The following is a 23697-nucleotide window of genomic DNA, read 5'->3' on the forward strand; positions in this document are numbered from 1 at the left end:
GAAAGCGGCCTTTCAGAAAGCATGAGATTGCAACATTGGTTCTCTTTCACTGATTATTGTGCTTGTAAATAAGTTAAAATGCAAGTCCTAACAAGTATCCACACAAACACTGCCGGTGTGTCTAAGTGAATGCTGTTAAGAACAGTTTAGAAAGAAATCTGGTGTGTTACAATGTATTGGATCTGTGCATCAGGTCTTAAAAAGATTTATGACTACAAAAGAAAAGAGAAATTAACCCACTGCTTGACTGAATAACTTTAATATATTTATTAAGAGCCAGTTAATCAGTTAATGTATAGAGTGCAGATTGAGCAGTTTTTGTTGCTGTTGTTGTTGTTGTTGTTGTTGTTGTTTTTACATTTGATTAATTAGATTCTTAATTGAATGCTACTGTTGTTAAATAGACATATTGGTGGATTCATGAGTTTTCCGAATCCTGATTGATTTGCACTGATTGTTTCAGAAGAGGACAAATCAGTGTCTCGGGACGAGAAAAGACTAGTCAATAACAAATAAAAAAGTGCTGGTAAAAACTTAAAGGCTGCATTATTTGCATTAGTTTCTAAAAACAGCAGTAATAGAGATGCTGTCCTTTTACTAACAAATAAACATAATATGTTACATTAAATATATTTACAATATGCAGAATTATATTTTTACCTTGTCTGAAGATTGACTACCTCTTCCGCCTCCATCTCCTCCTCCATCTTCGACATCTCCCCCTTCTACATCTCCTTCATCTCCTCCTCCTCTATCTTCTCCATCTCCTCCTTCTCCATCTCCTCCATCTCCTCCACCTCCTCCTCCATCTTCCACATCTCCTCCTTCTCCATCTCCTCCACCTCCTCCTCCATCTTCTCCATCTCCTCCTCCTCTATCTTCTCCTTCTCCTCCTTCTCCATCTTCTTCATCTCCTCCGTCTCCCTCTTCTCCATCTCCTTCACCTCCTCCTCCATCTTGTCTGTCTCCTCCTTCTTCATCTCCTCCACCTCCTCCTCCATCTTCCCTGTCTCCTCCTTCTCCATCTCCTCCAACTCCTCCTCCATCTTCCCTGTCTCCTCCTTCTCCATCTCCTCCACCTCCTCCTCCATCTTCCCTGTCTCCTCCTTCTCCATCTCCTCCAACTCCTCCTCCATCTTCTCCATCTCCTCCGGCTTCCTCTTCTTCTTCTAAAAAGTTGTGTGGTTTTACATTTTAAAGGCCACAATAAACTCTCAAAGTTAGGGGAAAAAAAGAAGTTTGAAATACATTTGTTGTGATATACTGCACACAGTATCTTTTTCTCTTCTTCTTGTTTCTCTTTCCTTCAATGATTCTGCTTATTAACATCAGGTGTCACTACAATTTGTCGATCTTCACTTATTAATCACTTAATTATTTCAACTTTAACACTGCTTCGGTGTTACTTTTAAAAACCTGTAGTGTGGACTAGTGCCATCAATCGATTAAAAAAATAATTTGATTAATCACACATTTTTTCTGTGGTTAATCGTGATTAATCGCAATTGAAAACACTTACATTTTTATATGTTTTTAATACATATAAAGACAAAACAAGACCATTCAATCAAGATAATTAATTAATTGTGTGACTACTGTACATTAACGATGAGCACCTGATGATAACAAGCAGAATCACCAAAGGATAAAATCACAATTTTTAAGTCAACATCATGGAGATGAGGGTTTGCTTTAAGTTAGACTCTTGACCCTTGATTTTTTTAATATTCGTCATAACAGCCAGATAAGCAAAGAGAAAAGTTGGTGTTGGTTACGTTTTCTCATAATCATCATCATCATTGCTCTTCTGCTGTAGAATCACAGTGCTGCTGTAATCAATAATGTAAATCTAACTCAGAGATTGGGCTCTAAATGAGTTCAGTGATTCAGATCAAATAATGATTATGTGAAAACATAACCAACACCACCTGATCGTCTTTTCTCTTTGTTTGTCTGGCTGTTATAACTCAGTTAAATCAGTCAAACAAAATCTAATATTAAAAAGTCAAGGGTCAAGAGCGCAACTAAAGCAAACACTGACCTCCATGATGGTGACTTAAATTTGTGGTTTTCTCTTTCGGTGATTCAGAACCGTTTTGGAACCAGGCTGAAAAAAAAACAAAAACAAAAAAAACCTTTTGTCCAGAAGCCATATCGTTTCATACAGTCATGTGACACGATAATATCGAGACAATTTTGCTATTGCGATACCAAAATTGATAATACCATTACATCCCTATTAATCAGCATATAAATCAAAGCTTTATAATGTTGAATGAAGTGTTGAACCCGCCAAGAGGTGCAAGCTTTGGAGGTGTTGATGGAAGCAATCTACTCCATCTGTTTTAACAATCATTATGAATGTGATCCAGATGTAGCCTTTGATTAAAAAGAAAGTGATTTCCTTAGTTTTTTTTATGAATCCCACATTCAAGTATTGACAAAAACAATGCATGAATAAATTGTTTTGTTGTTGTTGTCATTGTTTGTTTGTTTAAGAGCAGAGACTGTTCTTTCTTTTGATATATTATGTCCAGATATTTTTACAACAAAATATTCTAGGGGCCATGATTTTTTTATGAAAATCATCAAAAATGCTGGCAATGCTTGTCAAATAAAAAAAAAAAAAAAAATAAAAAAATGCTGTCGAAAAGCTAAGATCACGTGATAAATAATTGAAGCTCCGTGCAAGAACTGTTTCAGTTATTAACATAACCTCAGTTCCCCAAGATAACGGGAACTAGCACTCATTGAAGTATATGCGCGAGACATCACTGCCGTTGTCAGAGCGCGATCAGACCTCACAAATTGAGTGATGAATGCAGTTGCACATAGTGGTGTTTTAGAGGTAAAAAAATATATAATTACTGTTCGGTTTCTCGCACAAACCGATCGTTTAGTGTCTTAGGACATCAATGTGTCGTCACGAGCCGCAGGGTTTAATTTGGATTTGTCTGTCGTGTTTTATTTACTCTTATAGTCCAAGTTCCCGCTGACTTGCATTATACCACTGACAGACGGCAGCGGTTGGAGTTAAAAATCATAATTTGTGTTCTACTGAAGAAACAAAGACACCTACATCTTGGATGGGCTGAGGGTAAGCAGATAAACATCAAATTTTCATTTTTGGGTGAACTATCCCTTTAATGAGCGTGGCATTGACTTGGGTGCAGCCCAGGTGAAGTGGAGTGCTCGTCCGAGGAAAGCATATATTTTTTTTATAGAAATTTTGCACACAATAGAACTGATTTTCAACATCTGCCCTGTGAATTTTATAAATAAAACAGCATAAAATACTGAAAGCTATTTTAGCAGGCAAAGTATATCAATTTACTCCAGTACAGTACTTATCAATGGACTCCAACTAATCCAGCGTCTGTCAGATGTCAAATTTTGGTTTAAAATGAAAAATGGGTTGATGACTAAACCCAATGTTTGTTTGACATCAAGCTCCAACATCAGACAGACATCAAATTTTGAATGAAATAAATGCCACTCTGTATAAAATATAAATAAATAAATAAATAAATAAAAAACATGTAACACTGTACAACAAAAAACATTGTAATGCATGCCAAAACATTAAATCTCCGAAGATCTCAGCAGAGGAAGATTAAACAACTCCAGCTCCAGCTTACCAGCTTCACTTATTTATAACCAGATTGACTTCTAACAGACTGACTTTATTCCTGGTGATTATTGAAAGTTTAGTTTGATGTCACCATTACAGACTTCAGTATTTGCTTTAGTAGGGCAGTTTGACACTTGTATTTAACATTAGTTCCCTTTTGAAAGGGAACCTGCATTGCATCCTAGAACACTAATGTGGAATGCCTTAGTGGGGACCGGTGTCTGAAACGCTATCAAATCACAGCAATCGAATTGGTCGGCGACAGCCTATAATGTCACTACTATTGTGACCTGAACACACATAAGGAACGCCTAGAGAACAAGTCATCCTCTTTCGTCTTTCAGGGACTGTTTTGTTTGAAGTGCTATTCAAAGGTAAGAACGGCTGTTTACAGACGTCAAGTCAAGTCACCTTTATTTATATAGCGCTTTTTACAATGCAGATTGTGACAAAGCAGCTTTACATTGATAACTGGTACCCAAAACTCCAACAGGTGACATCAGGTGGCAAACAAGTGGCAAATAGGTGTTAAAATGGAGAAAAAAACCTTGGGAGAAACCAGGCTTAGTCAAGGGGGCAGTTCTCCTCTGGCGAACAGTGCTTTGTTATGATTCAGCTATCATAAGTCTGATAGGATCTCAACATTCAAAGTATTTATTTCAGTTCCATCCAGTTGAGGATCGTATTCATCACAGCGATTGTTTCCTGTGACTGAAGCAGATTTAAATACCTACACATGGGATTTGAACACCGACTGTAATCGCAGCCTGAACGCAACTGGCTCTGACTGGACGCGTTTAAGTGCGATCAGCCATTAGTATCAATTTACATTCATAATCGGCTTTACCATCGTTAAGTGTGTGCGCGGCTTTAGTGAGTGCATCCTTCAGACTGCAGAGTATGACAGGCCACTTTTACATTTAATCCTCTGCTCTTGAAGTCTCAGGTTGAGCTTTAGGTTACCTCTGTGAGAGCCATTACAAATTTAGTGATCTCAGCTCCCTCTATAAAGGAATTAGGGGATGTTTATTCTATGTTTGATGTATTGGGGCATTTAAACTGGGGCCCTGGAGCTCCCATTATTAGGGAAGGTTATCGTGGCACCCTTACTATGTGCCTCTTTTCTTTATGAGGCCTTAATAGCGGGTAGCATTAAGAACGAAATATCACCTGTAGTGAATGGCATGGCCTCCTCTCGATCTGAGAGTTGTTTTTTTTTAGGCCGCCGCTCATCTGAGCTTCAGGTAATTGATATGTCAGGTGTTCTGCCCTCTGGGGCCGCCCTGATAATCCTTCTGGGTTGAGTGGGCTGGTTTTCTCTTGTTAAATAGTCGTTTGTTGAAGCCACCGCTCTGCTGAGCTCCAGGTAATATCACGATTTGAGGTGTTGGCCTTTGTTAGGCCCCCTTGATACCTTCCCTAGGTCGAGTGAAGTGGTTTCCTCTCGGTTAGAGACTAGAGGGCAATATGCCTCCGCTCCCCTGAGCTCCAGATCAGATCATGACAGTAGGTGTTGGCCCTCTCTGGGCCACCCTTGACATCACCCTGTGATTAGCGAGAGTCTCTGTTCAAGGTTGCCGCTTCATTTGAGCTCTAGGTAGTTGATGTCTTTGATGTTGGCCTACTGAAAGGCCACCTTGACAATCACCCTATGATGAGTATGTTGGCTTCCTCTCATTTGAGAGTTTTTATTGAAGCCTCTGATCTACTAAACTCCAGGTAGTTGATGTCCTCAAGTGATGGCCTGTTAAGGCCACTTTTACATTCAATGTAAAAGCCGGCCTTCTTTATTTAGAGTTGTTAGGCTGAAGTCTCCATTTCACTGAGCTCCAGGAAGGTCATGAGTGCGTGTGTGCCGGCCCTTCTTTTGGGCCACCCCTATATCCGGCCTAGGCTTGTACTCAGGAATACGTCTTGTTTGACAGAGGCGGTTAAGCTGTAGCTTTCCGCCTTCTAGCATGCAATAGCCCTGAGTAGGCTACTCCTTGGAGAGCCTCTCTAGCCAAGACTAGCAGATAGTGTTCCTAGTTACGGCCTCTGCAATGTATCTAGGTTGAGCTGAAACTCCTCTTGATATTAGAGTATAGCAATATGCTGAGCTTCAGTTCCCTGGTGGTGTTAGGCACAGACAAATAGCCAGGTGTTGTAGGCTTTCGTTGAAAGCCTCCCCTGTGGTTGTCCTTGAGTGTTGTTAGACTTTTTCCTCTCGTTTTGAGCTTGGAGCATCTCTCCACAAAAAAACTCCTTGATTATTATCAAGTCGCGGAGTCAAGTGTTGCAGGCCCCTCCTGTGGAATTTCTTCCTGTTGGGGCCTCCATTCCTCCAGAGCTGAGCTCAGACAGCCTAAAAAATTCTCGTCTTGGAGCGAGAGTTTTTGCTCAGGTTTTTACATTTGAGCCTTTTCTCTGTTAGCTCATTTTGCTCACAGAGCTCTGTGCCCCATAATTGCCCAACATCAGTGATGCTCAGGTCGAGCCTGTCGAAGTTCTCAGGATGAGTTGAGCATGCTCCCTTAGAGCTCAAGCATCAGCCTCGGGCCTGTGGCTTTGTTATGCTAGAGTAGTACGCCCTGACTGAGGCCTCCTCAACAGCCCGGTTGCACAGTTTTGTACTTCCCTTGTTTTAAGGGTAGAAAGCGATATGCTGAGTACATGGCATGGCAATGTAAACAAGTATTCCAAACCTGCATACCTCTAATGGCTATCTCTGCTGGAGTTAGATTTGCTACCAAGTAGTTGACCCTCCTTGGGTCACCATGAAAGCGATCCTCTGGGTTGAGCTAGGTTCCTGAGTGCCCTAATTCCCTAGAATTGAGCAGATGGTTACAGGTAGCTCAGGTTTCATTGGAGCCTCCCTGATACTAGCCCTGGTCCTAGAGCCTGAGCCAGAATCTGTTTCAACAGCCTTGAACACAAAGCTTTGCAGGATGCTGATCTCCCGGAGCACGCAGATGAGACCCTGGCGTAACTACAGAAGGTCCTTAACAGTCTGGAACACGCAAACGAAGGTACCTTGGAGTGAAGGTTTGCTCTCCTGAGCTTAACCTTGCTGCAGATGTTGTTACTGTCTCGCTGGACAGAAAATCTGATGGCATTGGACAGTTTGTTTGTATTAGTCCACCAAGATCCAATCAAAATGTAGCAAACCTTTGTCCTCTGTTACGGACAGAGAGGGGCCTGGCCATAAACTGGGCCCTTAAAGGGACCCCTTCTTTTGAAGTTGTTGGTTCCAAGCCTTTGAGTGGCCTTGGTAGACCTCTAGATGTTTCTGGAGGCCTCTTTGAGGCTTATAGCTTGGGTGGTGGCCGTAGGGAATGCTGTCACTGACACCTTTGTGACCCTTAGGAGGAGTGTTTTTTGGCATGTCGGGTTAAATTGTTTCTGATTTGTCACAGCCATTCTTTGGCATGCACTCCCCTCAGCATGGTGGTGTGGGTATTTTGTTCCCCATTAGCGTTCTAGGACGCAATGCAAGTTCCCTTTCGAAAGGGAACATCTCAGGTTATGCATATAACCATGGTTCCCTGACAACAGGGAACGAGACATTGTGTCTCCCTGCCATACCTCGGGCTGCCTGCTGAACAGTCCCTTCATACGATACTTGTTCTCTATGGTCGGGTTGCACTAGTAGTGATGTCATAGGCTGTCGGCGGCCAATTTGATTGTCATGATTTGATAGTGTTTCAGACACCGGTTCCCGCTAAGCCATTCCCCATTAGAGTTCTAGGACACAATGTCTCGTTCCCTGTTCTCAGGGAACCATGGTTACATGTGTAACCTGAGATGTTTTTCTCTAGCTGCTCTAACTGTGTTTGTTATGGCAAAGACAGCAAGAGAAAATATGATCAGATGATGTTGGCTACGTGATGATGGTATTATCATCATATATTTTCCAGTATCTATTCTATAGATATAGGTATTAATTACAGTAAGCCTTTAATTCTACACTATGAGATCTAGTAATCAGATAATCTAAAGAAGTTTTAAAAATACATATTACACTAAACATTTTGAACTCCAGCATTTATTAGCCTCACTCAGACATCAATAATCAGCATATGAACGTTGTTGAGATTCATATGCTGTTTCTTGATGTCTATGTGTCTTAATAAGCTCAACACTATCTCAACATTAGATCAGTCTATTTTACTAAATTCTAACTACTATAACCAAATTTTACAATATTATCAAATACAGAAAAATCAAGTCATATTCTGGGAGTAAGCTCCAGTTTGCTCGCAACAGCAGCAAAATATGTAACAGCTTGCCACAATCTAAGAGAGTCAGTAATATTCTTAACATCTAAATGTATGTATAAAAAATATATTAATTTGTTTGTTACTATTTTGTTTATGTATTATATAGTCATTATTTGTTCATTGCTCATGTAATGGCTACTGCTTTGGCAATACTGTGTAAGTCATGCCAATAAAGCTATCTATCAAGCTATCTATCAATAAAGATAAATAGATAGACAGACAGACAGACAGACAGACAGACAGATAGATAGATAGATAGATAGATAGATAGATAGATAGATAGATAGATAGATAGATAGATAGATAGATAGATAAACACAGTAAAGAAACTGGAGTTACCTGAATAATCAATGAAGTCACATACATTGCACCACAAGTGAAAGCATTGCTCAGCAATCTGCTGGAAGTCCTTGAAACTGTTATCAGTGTTTTTATAGTACACCCTTACAAGCCATTCATGAAACTTATTTGGCTTAAGACTGGACACCTGCAGGGATGAGATAAACCAAATACAACCTGTTTACTAGCCTTTCTCTAACCAGGAAACATGTTGATCTACATGTTAATTCTCAATAAGAGCTTCTGTATATTGAGTTGTTTAATCCTCCTCTGCTGAGATCTCAGGAGATTTAATGTCTTCTTTTATCTAAGGCTGCGGCTGAAGTCAGTTGTAGTTCTAGTGTTTTGATTTTTTCTGTTCTTGTTGTTTCTCTTTCCTTCGTTCATTCTGCTATCTTCGATAATTCTCAATCCTCACTTAATTAATTACTTAATTATCTCATTAACTCCAACACTGATTCAGTGTTACATTTTACAGCCTGTAGTGTGCACTCTGAACAGTGTTCATTTCATCTGTTTGTAATAATATTTTACAGTATTGCTGTTTTTTCTGTGTTTTTGATATGCATAATGAACACACAGCATGATGAGCATGAGACTTCTTTTTAATACATTATAATAGTAATGCGTCCAATCTTTTGACTGCTACTGTTAATTAACCTCTTAACCGTCACAATCCCGTTGGTGGGACGCCTCCCAGCCAGCACACCCATGTAGGCTCCACATGGTTTAGCCCAGATGAAATGAACATTGTTCAGAGAGCGCACTACAGGCTGTTAAATGTAGTGCGCATCAGTGTTGGAGTTAATGAGATAATTAAGTAATTAATTAAGTGATGATTGAGAATTATTGAAGATAGCTGCTGTTAACAAGCAGAATGAACAAAGGAAAGAGAAACAACAAGAACAGAAAAAAATCGAAACATTAGAAATACAACTGACTTCAGCCGCAGCCTTAGATAAAAGAAGACATTAAATCTCTCCAGATCTCAGCAGAGGATTAAACAACTCCATATACAGAAGCTCTTATTGAGAATTAAGAGAGAGAGTTTTTTTTGTTGTTCATTTTTAATTAAATTTGTTTGGGTTTTATGTCACCATCATGGTGATGAGTGTTTTCTTTAGTTGGGTAGTTTGACTTGTCTTTGTAATGTTAGAGTTTTTTTCTGGCTGATGTAACTGACTTTTTTATAGCAAGAAGAAACAAGAGAAAACACAATCTGATGTTGTGGCTGCTTCATGACAGGAATATCATCATTGTGTAGTGGCTTAATTCACTGATCTTATGACTGAGTTTAATATGATCAATATCTTACTAACTTTGTTTGATTGTGATTTATGTAAAGATCCAGCACAGTTTCAATCAGAAAATCTGATTGAGCTTTAAAACAGATTTTACTCTAAGCACTTTAAACTATAGTGAGGTTTACTCACAAACATACATCAAGAATCAGAGTATGAATCTCAACAACGGTGACATGCTTAATGCCGCAATAAATTCTTTTGAAATTCATACGCTGATTCTTGATGTCTGTGTGTGAGGAAGATTTGCTGATTTTTTAGATTTTTAAAGTGTTTGGTGTACAATGTGTTTTAAAACTCATTCAGCTTTTCTGATTAAAACCGTTTTATCATTGTATTTCTAGAAGAGATCTAACACAAACTTAACATTTTATTCATATAAAGCTCAGTCATTAGATCAGTGAATTAAGCCACTACATGACAATTATATTCTTATCATAAAGCAGCTGATCACATTTTCTCTTGTCATTATTTCCATAACAAACAGCTACAAGAGCCTCAGAAAAACTAACACTAAAAAAAATCAAGAGTCAAACTGCCTAACTAAATCAAAGACTGACCTTGATCATGGTGACATCAAACAAAACCATTATTTTCAACAAATCATCAACATCTAAACCTCTGGTAATTCTCAATAACAACTTTTGTAGATGTGTGACAGAAATAAAGTCAATCTGGTTAGTAATAAGTGAAGCTGGTAATGCTGTTTGTCAAGTTGTTTGATCAGATCTTGAGAGATTTAATGTCTTTTATCTTCAGTTGATTTCATCGAAGGCTGTGGCTGAAGAAAGTTGTAGTTCTTGTTGTTCCTCTGTCCTTCAGTGATTCTGCTTGTTGTCACCTAATTATCTCATTAACTCCAACACTGATTCAGTGTTACATTTAACAGCCTGTAGTGTTCACACTGAGCAGTGTTTATTTCACCTGGGCTGAACCATGTGCTAAACTTAGGTGTGTGATCTGGGAGGCATCCGGCCAGTGCGACCGTGACAGTTAAGGGTTTAAAACTATAATAGGCCTATACAAAATTTTCTTCACATGTGCAATAATACATGCATGCATAAAATCACAAAAATCATGTTTTCTGTCAAGAGTGGACATTATATTAACGTAAATGCAGCTGATATGATCCTGTTATCAACATGTTCACAGAGGGTTTTTTTCATAGCCTACCTGACCGAAGGGCTCATTATACAGCTCATTATGTGAATCTTTTGTCTTCTTAGGTTTGAATCACAGAATTATTCATGAACATTCACGCCTCCACACATACTGTGTTTCTTGACAAAAAGTGTCTTACAAAATTTAAATTAAAATATTGTTTTATATGAACGAGTAGGCAGGATATTTTTTTTTTACATAATTTTGAAGCAAACATTCTAGTCTACAACCTCCAATACCCAAATGTCTTGTGAATATATATTTTTTGGCTTTATTTCAGTGACTTAAGTTTTTTGTTTTTTCAACAATCACCCATAAACGTTATACCTTCAAAAACACAAACATGTACATACATTTTCTCACATATTATGGTAGCCTAGTTTGTGCTGAATACAGTGTAATGACACTTTTTCCATTAATATGTTTATGAACAGCTGAAAAGAGCACAAATGTCAGGGCATGTCAAAACTTCTCCAGGGCCCCAAATCAGCCTCAGACTCCAGAGGGTTAATACTAACCAGATTTAATTTATGTCTGTTATACACTTACAGAAGCTCTTATTGAGAATTATTAGAGAGAGTTTTTGATGTTTTTTACATCATGTCTTTTTTTTTTTTTTTTTTTAAATGTTAATCATAAATTTAAAAAATGGTTTTAAGCAGGTGTAGTGAAAATTTTGAATTGGGTCAAATTCAAAAAAAATGTAACAGTCAAAATTAGAATTACAAAGGGGTGTGTGTGTCTTGCATTCTCAAAAATGTCCCATCGAACTGGTACTTTTTTTTTTATTTCCAAGGTTGGCAGGTCTGAATCTAAAAAGGCATTGCTCAAATCGCTTTATTTAATTAAAAGTAAAATTTATTCCTTTTCTGTGACATGACACTTAGGAATAATAATTCTGTATGATAAATGCTTGAGATAAGTGAGATTTCATACCTGGTACTTCTCAATCTTGAAAGCTGTGTTTAGGTTGCTCTTGCTGTAGAAATGAACATTATCAATGGGCTCATTTCCCACTTCACCAAAACCCATGTCAAGAACCTGAATGAGAAGACATTTCAAATAGGATAAGAGATTGAAAAAAAAAAAAGTTTTGATTTTGATTATTTTGATTTCTGTTTGATTTCCTTTTATTCTTTAGACATACATGAATGTCAAAATCTTCTGCCTCAAGATCTTGGTTGTAGAACGTGTTGTACTTGTCGACCATTTGCTGCCATTGTTCCAGCAGTTTTTCCTAAAGGTTTTGAAAGAATAAATGTTAAAATAAATGATAAAAGAGCAAAATATATTTAAAAGATTATTTATGAAGATTTTTTTAAAAATATGTCAAGCATTGGTAGGGGAGTGTGGGGTACAACCTAAAGCAGGGTTAGTTGTAACACGCATGGTTTAAATAATTCCACACGTGCTGGCATGATGAAACTTAAGGCGGGCGTACAAGGTGCGATTTTTGTTGTCGTATGAGCTCGCAGGTGATTTTTTTTTTTCAAACGCATGGAAATCGTTAATGCTCGTATAGCCTTGGCTCGTATCACGTGCGAGGAATTACGAGCCGAGCAGAGTGCCTTATGAGCACTTCCCGACCTCCTGATCATTTTTAAACATGTCGAAAAAGTTTGGGAGCTATCGGTTTGAATTTGTGACGTTTGCAGTTGAACAAGCCAATTTTTTTTTATCTACATGAAGTTGACCATCTAAAAGAAGAGAGTGAATTCAGACACTGAACACCCGATAAACAGAATCACTGAAGGATATTGCCAAACTGGTTTGTGAACTGGTTTGACACTCAGTGTGGCTGAAGTCAGTTGTAGTTCTTGTGTTTCTGCTCGTCTCTTCTCTTTTTTCTGGTCTTGTTTCTCTGTCCTTCAGTCATTCTGCTTATCAGGTGTTCATAAAGTGTCTGAATTCACTCTCTTCTTTTCATTCACTCTGTCAAGTGGACTATATTAGTGAACTAATGTAGGGAATAGTGAATGAGGGTATAGGGTGTGATTTAGGACACAGCCTTTGAGCGATGTTAACTCACAGTATATTCCGGTAGGCTACTTTCTCGAAAATGACAAATATTACCCAGAATGCATTGTTTTCTATGGTATATTACTGTTTTAATGGAAAATGGTTTGTTACTGTCAGAATTTGGCAATTTTTCTATAGCAAGGTCTAACAGTGCAGTTACTGATATAATTGGCAAAATTAATTTTTATGAATTTCTGAACGTTTACAAAATATTATTTCAAGAAATGTTCAGCATTTGTACTGGCTTGTCTATTTGTCTTGTGTTCTGTGAGAGCTGTGAGTGGAAGGAGAGGAGTGTTTTGTTCAGCTCTGTGTTTTTCTGAATGTCTGAATATGTTTCTTCTTCTGTTTGCCTGTATTGTTTGACCTCTGCTGTATAGCTATGTTTTGCAGTGTGTTCATTTTCAAACTACAAAATTTAAATTAGAATTTCTAAAAAACTGCTATTATTTTATATGAAAAAAATAAATAAATAAATAATTGTCTTTTTATTGACAAAATATTTTAGTTTGTCATGTATCTTTTTCGTTAAGATAAGATAACATTTTAAGCTGTCATATGGTCATGTTACAATGTGCCCCACATATGGGGCATGTTGTCACATTTTACATCCCTTTTTCAGAGTAGATTAAAAAAAAATAAAAAGTATACAGTGTATTAATAAAACAAAGCCACATATTTGTACCAGACATTTGTGAAATGAATGTGGAACAAAATGTTCATAATACATTTTCTCAACCCTAAGTAGATTTACACAAACTGAGAAAATCAAAAAGCATTAGGTTGTGCCCTGCTCTCCCCTACAATACAACAACGTGAATCTGATAGAACTGACACTTCATATGTGAACATCATAAAAAAAAAAACATGTATACTGGCTATGTACTACTGTACACCCAAAGCATTTTACAATCATATCAGGGGTCTCTCCTCAACCACCACCAGTCTGCATCATCCACTTGGATGATGAAACGGCAGACACAGCATGTGACATGATAATTCAGATATTGCGCATGTGACATGATAATTCTGTACCATAAATCTTTGAATTATGTGACAGAAGAAATTAATACCTGATACTTTTTCATCTTTAAGGCTTTAGTCACGTTTTGGACTACCATGTGTTGGTCTTCCTAAAGGATTCAGAAAAGCAATGATTAAATCATATAAACAAACAAGACCAAGACAGATAGGGAAGATCTTTAAATTTGTTTACCTTCAGTCATACATGCTGTGTACTCTGACTGCAAACTGACAATATATTTATTTGATGTTGAAATGATATTAAACATTTTTAAAATCCTGCTGTAGAATCACAGGGTTGATAACACAAAATACAGTGACTGATTCACTTAGTTTTGTCACAGCCATGAAATATTAACACCATATTAACACTATAACACAATATGTTGTGGCCACAAGATCCTATGTTGAGGGAGCAATATATATTTCTCATGGCCAAGAGCCTATACAATTTTTCATTTTTTTTCAATTCATACTGCTTTAATGGCATGACATATTTAGGTAAATATTGCCAAAGCATTTCATAAAGCGAATACAAACAAGAACACACACACACACATATATATATATATATATATATATATATATATATATATATATATTTCTTTTACACATATTAACAGTAATATGGATGTGTTCACTCAGTACCTCTTAGTGTTTGTGGCAATTATAAATACGGTGTGCTACTTAAGAGAAAGAAGGTCCTTCACCAAGTAATATTTTCAGTTTGTCAGTTTCATGGACTGACTGGAACTCTGGGATAATATGCTGTATTTGACATTACAGTGACTCTCTTAAGGTTGTGTATTTATCACAGTGGAGGAGGAAGTGTGCCTCCATCTCAACTGCCCCTGATCTACATTCATTACAGACTCACTCTTCTTTAGGTAACCTGTCTTGTTATGTCACCCTCTTTCTATGGCCAGCTGGTGGTCACTAAGTCTGTACCCAGCTAACAGAACATTATAAGAACGTTCTCTAAATATTCAGTGTTGGTTCTGGGAACATTAAAAACATCGAGTTTTACTGACATTAGAGGAACGATTTTTATAAGGTATAATGTTCCTCAAACGTTCTTTCAACTTAATTCAACAAAATTCAACATTGTAGGAATGTTGATTTGTAACATTCCAAGAACATAAAAATGTTCAGTTTCCTTAATGTTAGTAGAATGTTATTTAACACTCTGAGGTCTGAGGTATCGCCGGCGATACCACCGCGTTTTTTTTTCTTACCAGTGTGAAAGAGACTCAAAATACTCCGTCAATGTTGCACATACTATTAAGAGTTATACACCATTTTAATCTGTTGAATGTCTTCTTTCATTTGTGTACACTCAGAGTAAAAACAAAATGTTGTGCTTTTTGTAAAATAAAGAAAACTAACATGATGCGTGATCTCTCGTCTCCCTCTGAACGAACTCCAATCTGATAGTTCTCAGAAAATGAACTGTAACTTAGTGAATACTAATGACAAAAAAAATGACACTTTTGTCTAAAGAAACGTTGAAATGTCAGGTTTTAAATCGTGCAAGTCAAATCGAAAACAAACATTTTCTGTTTATGTAATCTGTATGAAAAGAGAGCCATGTCAGAAGTCTGTGATTCAGCTCATTATCCGCTAATGCGGCCACGCCCACGGAGCCAGCGCTATTCAGACGCAAATTCTGAGGCAACACATGCATACATCGTCTCAGTCGTGTATTTATTATCTTGAAAAGTGTTTATCTGGATGTAAAAGTCATGGTAAGCCAGCTCTAGAAGACATGCAGTTAGTTCCTGGTTCCTTTTCTTCTTTATATGGATTTGTGGCCTAAAGGTGCACAGAGAGCGCCCTCCGGCTGCAAGTATGAATTGAAAACACCTTTCCTGAAATGTCCTCTTCTTCTTTATAATAATTTGTGGACTAAAGGTGTACAGAGCGCCCTCCGGCTGCAAGTATGAAATGAAAACGCAGTATCCAGCACTCATAGTGATGAGAATAAATATAGAATAAATATTACTCCTCTGTATAGAAATTTGACATAAATATATAAGAATCCATCAATATTTCTCCAAATGTGCATGCTTTTAAAAGTATATATGAAATGCCATAGAGGTAACATAATTGTTCAGGCACTTTGCATCACAGAAATACATTATATTTTAAAGAATAATAAATAGAATACAATTATTTTAAATTGAGCTGAGACATGATCACAGAGGGTTTTTTCACAGCCTACCTGACTGAAAGGCCTCATTAATATGCAAGTCATTTTAGGTCATTATTATGTGATTCTTTTGTCTTCTCAGGTGAGAATCACCCATTATTCATGCAGATTCACGCCTCCACGCATACTGTGTTTCTTGACAAAGAGTGTCTTACAAAAACTAAATCAATATATTGTTTTATATGAAGGAGTAGGCAGCATAATTTGTACATAATTCTGAAGGAAAAACTCTAGTCTACAACCTCCAATAACCAAAAGTCTTGTGAACACAGATTTAATATACTTTTTTTTTTTGCCTTATTTCAGTGACTTAAGTTTTTTGTTTTTTCAATAACCACACATAAACGTTATTCCTTCAAAAACACAAACATGTACATACATGTTCCTCACATATTATGGTAGCCTAGTTTGTGCTGAATACAGTGTAATGACACTTTTGTCATTTATATGTTTATGAACAACTGAAAAAAGCACAAATGTCAGGGCATGTCAAAACTTCTCCAGGCCCCAAATCAGCCTCGGACTCCAGAGGGTTAAAGGTTAGTATGATGTTCCTGAAACATTCTTTCAATCATTCAAACACCTGCTGTGAACAAACACTGAAAGAAAGAGAACTAAGAACACAAACTACAACTTTCTTCAGCCACAGCCTTAGATGAACTGAAGATAAAAGACATTAAATCTCTGAAGATCTGATTAAACAACTCCACAAACAGCATTACCAGCTTCACTTATTACTAACCAGACTGACTTTATTTCTGCCACACATCTACAGAAGCTCTTATTGAGAATTAACAGAGGTTTAGATGTTTGTTTGAGGTCACCATCATGGAGACCAGGGTTTGCTTTAGTTGAGCTCTTGACCCCTGACTGTTGTACCATTATTCTACAGCAGAAGATCAGCTTTTTCAGTATAATCCAAAGGATTTCACAAAAGTTGTTCTGAATAATTATAATAATAAAAAAAAAACTTCCTTTAAGCACACACAGACATCAAGAATCAGTGTAAAAACAAGCTACTACAAAGTCACATAAAAACAGAAAAAAATAAATAAAATAAAAATAGTGAGAATAAAGGAAATTACTAAAACAATTCAGCTTATAATTTATTCATGATCACTGAACTCATTTAGAGTTAGATTTACATTATTAAAACAGCTTTTACAATATAATCTGAAGGATTTCTCAAAAGTTGTTCTGATCAAATAAAAAATAAATCAATAAATAAAAAATCTTTCTTTTAGGCACACACAGACACCAAGAATCAGCCTCTGAATCTCAACAGTGGTGACCATCAAAAAGCATGTCGCAATGCATGATGGGAGCCATGGATGAATTTTGATTGGTGGCTCCCAGAATGCATTGCGACATGCTTTTTGATGGTCACCACTGTTGAGATTCAGAGGCTGATTCTTGGTGTCTGTGTGTGCCTAAAAGAAAGATTTTTTATTTATTGATTTATTTTTTATTTTATCAGATCAACTTTTGAGAAATCCTTCAGATTATATTGTAAAAGCTGTTTTAATAATGTAAATCTAACTCTAAATGAGTTCAGTGATTCAGGTCAAATAATGATGATGTCAAAACATAACCAACACCTAATCATCTTTTCTCTTTGCTTGTCTGGCTGTTATAACTCTATTAAAGCAGACAAACCTAAATATAAAATCTAATATTAAAAGTCAAGGGTCAAGAGCCCAACTAAAGCAAAAACTCATCTCCATGATAGTGACTTACAAATTGTGATTTTCTCCTTTGGTGATTCTGCTTGTTATCATCAGGTGTCTTCAATAATGGTCAATCATCACTGTTAATCACTTAATTATCTCATTAACTTTAACACTGCTTCAGTGGGTGGGATAAAAAATATGGCAGGACTTTTACTTTCTGACCCCTGGACTTTACACCTCTGCTTCCAAATTAAAATTTTCTGATCATTTACTCACTCCATGTCATCCAAGATGTTCATGTCTTTCTTTCTTCAGTCGAAAAGAAATTAAGGTTTTTGTTGAAAACATTCTCGTTATAGTGGACTTCAATGGACTCCACTGTTGAAGGTCAAAATTACAGTTCCAGCGCAGCTAAACACAAATTATCGCATTGTGAGTGCTTCTGTCTGTCTTTAAAAAGCTTAAGCTGGATGTCCTACACCTTCCCTATTCAACTTACGGACGAAAGTGGCGCCACTTCCATTTTTTCCTTAAGTAGAATAGGGAAGGCGTAGGACATCCATTGAAGTTCACTATAAGTAGAATAATCCTGGAATGTCTTCATCAAAAACCTTAATTTATTTTCGACTGAAGAAAGAAAGACATGAACATCTTGGATGACATGAATTTTTATTTCAAAGTGGACTAATCACTTAATTATCTCATTAACTTTAACACTGCTTCAGTGGGTGGAAAAAACATATAGCAGGACTTTTACTTTCTGACCCCTGGACTCCGCTGGTTAGAACCAACGTTGGATTTTACAGTGTGTGAACGTAGCTCTAATAATGTACCTCTAATAAATCTTCATTCAGTCGGGCCTCTCCCACAAACTTTGGCAGCTGTCTGTTGATGATGTCATTTAGAATATCTTGGGCTTCAACCAGTTCAGGGTTTGAGTCTAACAGGATCTGATCATAGATGTGGTCTGTTAAAAAAGTGGGAGAATGAAGAGAATAAAGGAAAATAATTTAGTATCACATTTATGTATATGAACTAATTTGTGATATCTAAAATAAATGTGTCACTTGGTTAATACAAAATACTACCCAAAAGGAAGTATCTCATTCCCAGCTGACAGAATTCTGTTATAAGAACGTTCTCTAAATATTCAGTGTTGGTTCTGGGAACATTAAAAACGTCCAGTTTTCTTGATGTTATAGGAATGTTTTTATAAGGTATAATGTTCCTCAAACGTTCTTTCAATTTAATTTTGATCTAAAATTCAACATTGTAGGAACATTGATTTGTAACATTCCAAGAACATGAAAATGTTCAGTTTCCTTAATGTTAGTAGAACGTTATTTAAAGGTTAGTAAGATGTTCCTGAAACATTCTTTCAATCATTCAAACACCTGCTGTGAACAAACACTGAAAGAAAGAGAAATAATTCACAGCCTGAAATCAACTGAAAATAAAAGAAGACATTAAATCTCTCAAGATCTCAGCAGAAGTTCTTTTTGAGAATTAACAGGTTTAGATGTTGATGTTTTATTGAAAATGTTTGGTCACCATTTTGGTGGTCAGTGTTTCCTTTAGTTGGGCAGTTTGACTCTTGGCTTTTCATGTGAGTTTGTGCTCTTTGTAACCGTGTTTACTAAAACACATAATTTCCATTAAAAAAAAAATGCATAAAAAAAAAATGCATAAAGTGATCGAGCTGTGTAGTTTTCTGCCTCATAAAGCAGAGTAGTTTACTAATCTTGTTCTTGACTAAAAGTGGTAATTTGTTACTAAAATAGTATATTCACCAATAATACTTGTCACAGATCATGTTCTAATTTTGTTAAAAAAAAAAAACATAATGGGAAAGAAAGTATTTTGTCACACACAGACATCAAGAATCAGCATATGAATCTCAACAATGTTGACATGCTTCATGCCGCAATGCATGCTGGGGGTATACAAACTCATGAATCCCTTGCTGCATGAAAGCATTGAGGCATGAAGCATGTCACCATTGTTGAGATTCATATACTGATTCTTGATGTCTTAAAGATTTTTTGCAAGTATTGTTGGAGAATGTTACCTATTAAAAAACAAATAAACACATTTGGTCAGGAGTACAATTAGTAAATGATTTTGCTCTATGATGATATCTATATCACTTTATCACTCAGTCATCTTTGTTTCTGGTTTTCTCTGCAACAAATAATGTGTTTTAATAAACACTGTTAAAAAGACCACAAGCTCACATGAAAAGCCAAGAGTCAAACTGCACAACTAAAGGAACCACTGACCACCAAAATGGTGACCAAATATTTTCAATGAATCATCAACATCTAAAACTCTGTTAATTCTCAAAAAGAACTTCTGCTGTGATCTTGAGCGATTTATTGTCTTCTTTTATCTTCAGTTGATTTCAGGCTGTGTGGCTTTAAGTCAGTTGTAGTTGTGTTTCATTTTCTGAGAGTGCAAGAATGATGTTTGGTTTAACATCATTCTTGCACTATCAGAAAATAAAACACAATTCCATTGATTTTTTTGTTGTTGTTGTTGTTGTTTTTGTTGAAATTTCAACATTTTTTCAGCATTAATTGAAGGTGCAAAAGTGATATTGATTCAATGTGGTTAACGTTGATACATTAACATTGATTTAATATTGTTTCGACCATTGCTTGCTATCTGGGTAACTTCAGAATAGTGTCACCTAGATTTTTATTATTTTTTCTTAATTCCTTTTTAAAGAAGCATTTCTCTTGATTTCTACTCTTGCTTTAGCTGACCTGTGAGTTTGGTGTACTCCGACATGTCATGTATGGCATCTGAGATTTTGCAACCTGGCACGAGTTTTCTATCAGCTAGAACGAGAGCATCCTTAATCCTAATGCACAAAGAGAAATAAGCACACATCAGCAATAACAGTAACATCTAAAGAAAATATCAGGATACATTCAGAAAAACAGATGATCAGGGGCCTCACGTATCAACCCTGCATACGCACAAAAAACTTTGCACCGCATTGACGGCGTCAGTCAAACTCTCCCACTCATATTTTTTCCTTTTGTTATTAATTCCAGAGGACAAAGTTCCAAATAAAATATTTTTTCTCATTTCTACCTCCGATAGTAGCACCTCCAATTCACTTTCTGTAAAGTTTTGTTTCTTGCCGCTTGCTTTTGCCATTTTCTTACTGCTTTCTTTTGCCAAAGTGGGCTCAATACCATATTTAAATTGATTTAATTAAGGGAGGAGACTGGGTGGGGTATTGTGCTTGTGCATGTGCACTCAATATTACGTTAATTGGGATGTACAAAGAGAATATGTGCGGAATCCTTTGTACGCAGAGATTCATACATCTGTTTTTTTTTTTGTGCGTACACACATTTACAGCTTTGTCCATATGCAATGTTTTAGTATGAATTCAACGCAAGTCTTTGTACATGAGGCCCCAGAACAATCAAATCTGCTTTTGCACACAAAACCCACTTGACATCAATGATGAAGCCAATCTTGTGCTGAAGGGCTTGACGGTGAAGAGTGTATCGGGTGTGAAACATTCCATGTATATTATCTGCCACCTGTGAGTGAAACAAAGAATTTTGTCATCATTTACTCACCCCAATGTCACTCCAAAGACCAATGCATGAGAAGTTCAAGCTTCCTTGTTTACCCTATTTATTGTGTTCTATGTATGTCCTGTCTTGATTGCTCCTGTCTGCCTCGCTGCTCAGAGTGGTTTGCATCTGCAACTCCGTATAGCTTTGTTTTGAATCTCTTACTTTCATACATTGTTGCTTATATTATTATTACCTTATATCTAAAATTGCCTACCACATTAATCTGACGCCACTAGCTTTTAATCTTTTAATCTAAGTCGCTATTACAACGCGTTTGCATCTCGCTAGCTTGTTTACTTGTCATCAGTCTCTCGCATGCTCTTTTCTACGCGTTCATCAAACAGCTTTGGTAACTCGGATCAGTCTACAAACACCGAGTCATTCATCCTCTCCCGGTATTTTATCGTGCTCCATTTGTCACATGTTCAGTATAGCTTTCTCTGTCAGCAACGAGGGATTTACATGTCATAAATGTAGGAAAATAGTCAGGCTGACAGAGAAAATCTCAGAATTAGAGACACGCATCCAAGCTTTAATTGAGGATAGTAAGAATGCAGAGGATTCAGATACTGTTTTGGATGCGACTAGCTTAGTGAACTCTGTACATTGTTCGGTTCCGGCTGTAGAGCCCGCACAGCAGGGCACTTGGGTAACGGTGAGGCGGCCTAGCCGCGGAAAACACCACACTTCTGTTCCAGTAAGAACATCAAACAGGTTCTCCCCACTCAGTGACGCACCCACTGAGAATCCTGTTGAAAGTGCCCTAGTTATTGGCGATTCTATTACATGGAACGTGAAAATAGAGACACCAGCCACCATAGTCACATGTTTGCCGGGAGCCAGAGCACCTGACATCAAAGCAAATTTAAAAGTGCTGGCTAATGCTAATCGTAAATACTCTAAAATTATTATTCACGTTGACACTAATGATGTTCGACTTCGCCAGTCGGAGATCACTAAAATTAACATTAAAGAGGTGTGTGAACTCGCAAGTACAATGTCAGGAGAAGTAATTTGCTCTGGCCCTCTTCCTGTTTGTCGGAGTGATCAGATAGTTAGCAGATTATCATCACTCAATGGCTGGCTGTCTAAGTGGTGTCCGCAGAATAATATAGGTTTCATAGACAATTGGAAAAGTTTTTGGGGCAGACCTGACCTGTTGAAAAGAGATGGTATTCATCCGTCCCGGGATGGTGCTGCTCTTCTCTCTAGTAATATGACACATAGTCTTAGAGCTGAAACATGACAAACTGCGGCCCAGGACAGGAAAAAGCAGCAGACAGCCTGGTTAAACCGACAGTCTGCTACACTGTTAGACTTTGCTGTAGAAAAACGGCCAAATTCTGACAGTAACAAACCATTTTCCATTAAAACAGTAATATCCTGTAGAAAACAATGCATTCTGGGTAATATTTGTCATCTTCGAGAAAGTAGCCTACAGGAATATACTGTGAGTTAACATCGCTCAAAGTCGACACTCAGAGACTGTGTTCTAAATCACACCCTATACCCTCATTCACTATTCCCTACATTAGTTCACTAATATAGTCCACTTGACAGAGTGAATGAAAAGAAGAGAGTGAATTCAGACACTGATGAACACCTGATAAGCAGAATCAATGAAGGACAGAGAAACAAGACCAGAAAAAAGAGAAGAGACGAGCAGAAACAAGAACTACAACTGACTTCAGACACACTGAGTGTCAAACCAGTTCACAAACCAGTTTGACATTATTTCTTTCACACATGTACAGAAGTTCTTGTTGAGAATTAACAGATTTGGATGTTGATGTTTTATTGAAAATAAAAATGTATTGAAGTTTGCAGTCACCATCATAGTGACCAGTGTCTGCTTTAGCTGGGCTCTTGACTCTAACGTCAGTTACCTCTGGCTGCTGTAACTGAGTGTTTATAAAATACATTTGTTATGGCAAGAAAAAAAAAAAAAAAAAAAAAAAAAAAGCCAACAGGAAGTTGATCAGGTGTTTTGGCTGTTGTGATGTTGCTGTAATGCTATAATGCATAAAATATTTTGAGCTTCTGCATAACTCGGACAGCAGAGACATCAACAATCAGAATATGAATCTCAACAATGGTGACATCCAAAAGTTTAACGTTGCAATGCATGCTGGGTGCCAGCATAGTACAAAACTCCCAGCATGCACTGCAGCATGAATAAATTATGCAGCTTTATTGCCACCATTGTTGAGATTGATGTGCTGATTTTTGATATCTGTGTGTGTCTAAATTAAGCTGCAGCTGTTTTTTATTCATGGTGTTCAAAATACACTATTTTTAGCTGAATGTTGTTGGAACACTTGTTGTAGTTTCATAGTGGAGATAATGTCTGTTAATAATGTAACAATGGATAAAACACAGTATGAATTCAGTGAATTAAGAGATTATGTGATGGTTATGTCTTCACCAACACATAACTATCAGCACTCAACAACTTTTTTCTTTTTCACATTTGTTTCTGCCATAAC

At 37.0% G+C, this 23697-nt stretch overlaps 1 protein-coding gene across 1 annotated transcript in view; it reads right to left on the reverse strand.

The window, feature by feature from the left end:
- Positions 1-725: 725 nt before the first annotated feature.
- LOC125271517 (deoxynucleoside triphosphate triphosphohydrolase SAMHD1-like) overlaps positions 726-23697 on the reverse strand; it is a 57220-nt gene continuing 34248 nt past the window's right edge. The window contains exons 9-14 of the mRNA XM_048195553.1: positions 21081-21172; positions 20378-20475; positions 18446-18579; positions 11839-11928; positions 11628-11732; positions 726-1169 (exon numbers count right to left, since the gene is read on the reverse strand). Coding sequence (XP_048051510.1) covers positions 726-1169; positions 11628-11732; positions 11839-11928; positions 18446-18579; positions 20378-20475; positions 21081-21172 — 963 coding nt within the window. The remainder of the gene's footprint in view (positions 1170-11627; positions 11733-11838; positions 11929-18445; positions 18580-20377; positions 20476-21080; positions 21173-23697) is intronic.

Source organism: Megalobrama amblycephala, linkage group LG7 (assembly GCF_018812025.1).
Source record: "Megalobrama amblycephala isolate DHTTF-2021 linkage group LG7, ASM1881202v1, whole genome shotgun sequence".
Classification (NCBI taxonomy): domain Eukaryota; kingdom Metazoa; phylum Chordata; class Actinopteri; order Cypriniformes; family Xenocyprididae; genus Megalobrama; species Megalobrama amblycephala.